At 57.2% G+C, this 2,711-nt stretch overlaps 1 protein-coding gene across 1 annotated transcript in view; it reads right to left on the bottom strand.

Moving 5' to 3' along the window:
* Positions 1 to 2,711, bottom strand: part of EGFL7 (EGF-like-domain, multiple 7) — a 6,982-nt gene that overhangs the window by 4,177 nt on the left and 94 nt on the right. The window contains exons 2-4 of the mRNA XM_010022872.1: positions 2,648 to 2,710; positions 1,015 to 1,134; positions 774 to 871 (exon numbers count right to left, since the gene is read on the bottom strand). Coding sequence (XP_010021174.1) covers positions 774 to 871; positions 1,015 to 1,134; positions 2,648 to 2,710 — 281 coding nt within the window. The remainder of the gene's footprint in view (positions 1 to 773; positions 872 to 1,014; positions 1,135 to 2,647; position 2,711) is intronic.

Raw genomic sequence — 2,711 nt, 5'->3', positions numbered from 1 at the left:
CCTGGCCTTGAACACTGCCAGGGATGGGGCAGCCACAGCTTCTCTGGGCACCTTGTGCCAGCGCCTCAGCACCCTCACAGGGAAGAGCTTCTGCCCAAGAGCTCATCTCAATCTCCCCTCTGGCAGGTTAAAGCCATTCCGCTTGTCCTGTCCCTACAGGCCCTTGTCCAAAGCCCCTCTCCAGGTTTCCTGGAGCCCCTTTAGGCACTGGAGCTGCTCTAAGGTGTCCTCTTCAGGAGCCTTCTCTTGTCCAGGCTGAACCAGCCCATCTCTCTCAGCCTGGCTCCAGAGCAGAGCAGGATAAACAGAATAGGATGAACAGAACCTTGGGATGTAGCCTGGAGAAGGGCCAAGGCACCTGCAGGCAGCACAGCAGGAGTGAGAAGGGCTGATGGGCACGGACTGGGGATGCATTATCTGCTGATGCATTCTACATTTGTTTTGTGCCTCCTGAAAGCATTTCTCTTCCATTACTGCTGATTTATATGGAAAGAACTTACTCATTTTATTTATCCTCTGGTAACTATAAAGGTAATAAGTGATCCCAAAGGAAAAATACCTGTGAGGCAGCAGGGGAAGGCTGAGAATTAATCAGAAATTGAACTGCATTTGGTTGTGACACCAGAAATGTAAATGCTTCCCTACAGGGAGGCTCTGCATGAGGGGCAGCGCTGGTAACTGAGCGAGGGCTGCATCCAGGGACATGAGCTGCCCGGCCCATGGGGTCTGTTGGAGGGATGAGCGCTGGCACTGGTGGCACAGCAGCATCTTACCTCTGTTGCAGCCGAGGGCGTGTCCATCAGCCCTGCTCCACCCGGGGCAGGACGAGGCCCAGTTTCCCCCCTGCCGGTAGGCAACCCTATAGATGGTCCTGCAAGGCAAGGATGGGGCTGAGCATCTCCCCCAAACACCCGTCCCATTCCCAGGGGCCGGGAGCCCCTTCCCCACGGATTGAGGCAGGATCCCCCCTCTCCACAGCCAGGGTAGGGTGCGTTGTGCAGGCAGCATCCTCACCTGTATGTGCTGCAGAGGTGGCCCTGGCAGGTAGTGAGGTAGGGCTGGTACACGGGCTGCACGTGGGACTCGGTGTAGGCAACCGCCCGGCTCCGCGGCACCGCGGCACAGACCCTGCGGCTGAGCAGAGGGGGCAGGTCAGACACCGGCTGAGCCCAACGCACCACTTCCCCCTCCTGCACCTACACCAGCCCCTGCCCTCTGAGCGCCACGGACACGGCAGTGCCTGAGTGCCCCAGTGACCGGGAGGGGACCTCAGGCTGTGTCAGGGCAGTGGCACAGGGCTGGAGCGCTGGGGGCTGCTCGGGCTCTTCGTCCCCTCGGGCACTCAACCCTGGCTCCATCCCGGGGGAGCCGCTGGAGCCAGGAGTTTGGGGGGATTTACCCGGAGCAATTCTTCCATTCGTCCCCTCCCTCCCCCTGCAATCACTCACTTTCTGGGGGATTTTTCCTTTCTGAGATTTTTGCATTCCATAAATGTGCTCACCAAGAGATTAATGATTTCAGAGGAAGGGTCAGGCTCACCGAGGGAAAGTAGAGGCCAGAGGGAAGCTGCCCTCCAGCCTCCCCGAGGTAACTGTGACCCGCTCAGAACTCTCCCCAGGTTCACAGCCAAAGGGGTCTTGGTTAAAAATTCCCCTTTTCCAACATTCTCCAGCCCCAGCAGGTCAGTCCTGCTGAGGAACTTCCCTACTTGCCTCAGCCTCCCAGCACAATTAGAGACTGAAATAAAAGCCTGGGAATTAGCATGGCCATCAGATGGCTTCCGTTAACTTCAGAAGCTCCCCTCAGCCTCTCTGGTTGGTGCTATAGAAAATGCAGGTTTTAAACGGCAGCTGTTTGTTTGCAAATGTAGAATAAAGCTCCAGCTCAGCCTGTGCTTCAGTCACCACCAGAATGGAAAAGGTTTAATGCCAGAGGAGAGTGTTTCAGTGTAAAAACAAACTGTAGACAATGAGCTGTATCTGGGGTGGGTGTTGAGCTCAAGCTCCTTTTGACCAGGAAAGAAACAAAGCACTGAGGTCCCTCTGACCTGGTGGGAATGGAGCTGGGCCTGCCTGGGCTGTGCTGGGATCCAGGGTGCTGAACTGGACCCATTTCCTGAGAAGGGAAGTGGAATCATTGGAGCTGCCAGCACCAGGCTCACAGGACCATGGACCCCAGTGAGCAACAACCCACCAGGGCTTTTTGTGCCTGGACAGGGCATCCCCATAGAGCTGGGACACTGCATCCTCCTCTGATGGCTTGTTTGCAAAGCAGCTGGTGTGACAGCGAGACTGCACGTGTATTTCTGTGCAAGGATGTGCTCGAAAGAGACAATAACGACTCCTGGACAGCTCAGGGCCTGATGAGCTTTTGACTCTCCAGAGTATCTTTGTGTCCCCTGCGTGGATCTAAGCGGAGCCAGGACATCTCCTCTGAGAGGTTTATTCGCTCCAGTGACAAAGCAAACAAGGAGCGAAGGGCTGCGGAGCCCCAGCTGCCCCGGGAGGAATCACAGAGCCCTTTCCCACCTCCACACCAGCCCGGAGCTGCCATGGGCTCAACAGGGCTCATGTCACCCGGAGAGGATGCGCCTGGCCGGGACACGCAGATGGGCACACACGGGAGGTGCAGACAGGATGGAGCTTACCCTGCCCGGGCCAGCCCGGCCACGCTGGTCACGCTGAGGGGGAAAAGGAGTCCCAGGAGGAGGG

The sequence above is a fragment of the Nestor notabilis genome, unplaced genomic scaffold (genome assembly GCF_000696875.1).
Source record: "Nestor notabilis isolate BGI_N333 unplaced genomic scaffold, ASM69687v1 scaffold21659, whole genome shotgun sequence".
Classification (NCBI taxonomy): Eukaryota; Metazoa; Chordata; class Aves; order Psittaciformes; family Psittacidae; genus Nestor; species Nestor notabilis.
This window is presented reverse-complemented; position numbering and strand designations above follow the sequence as displayed.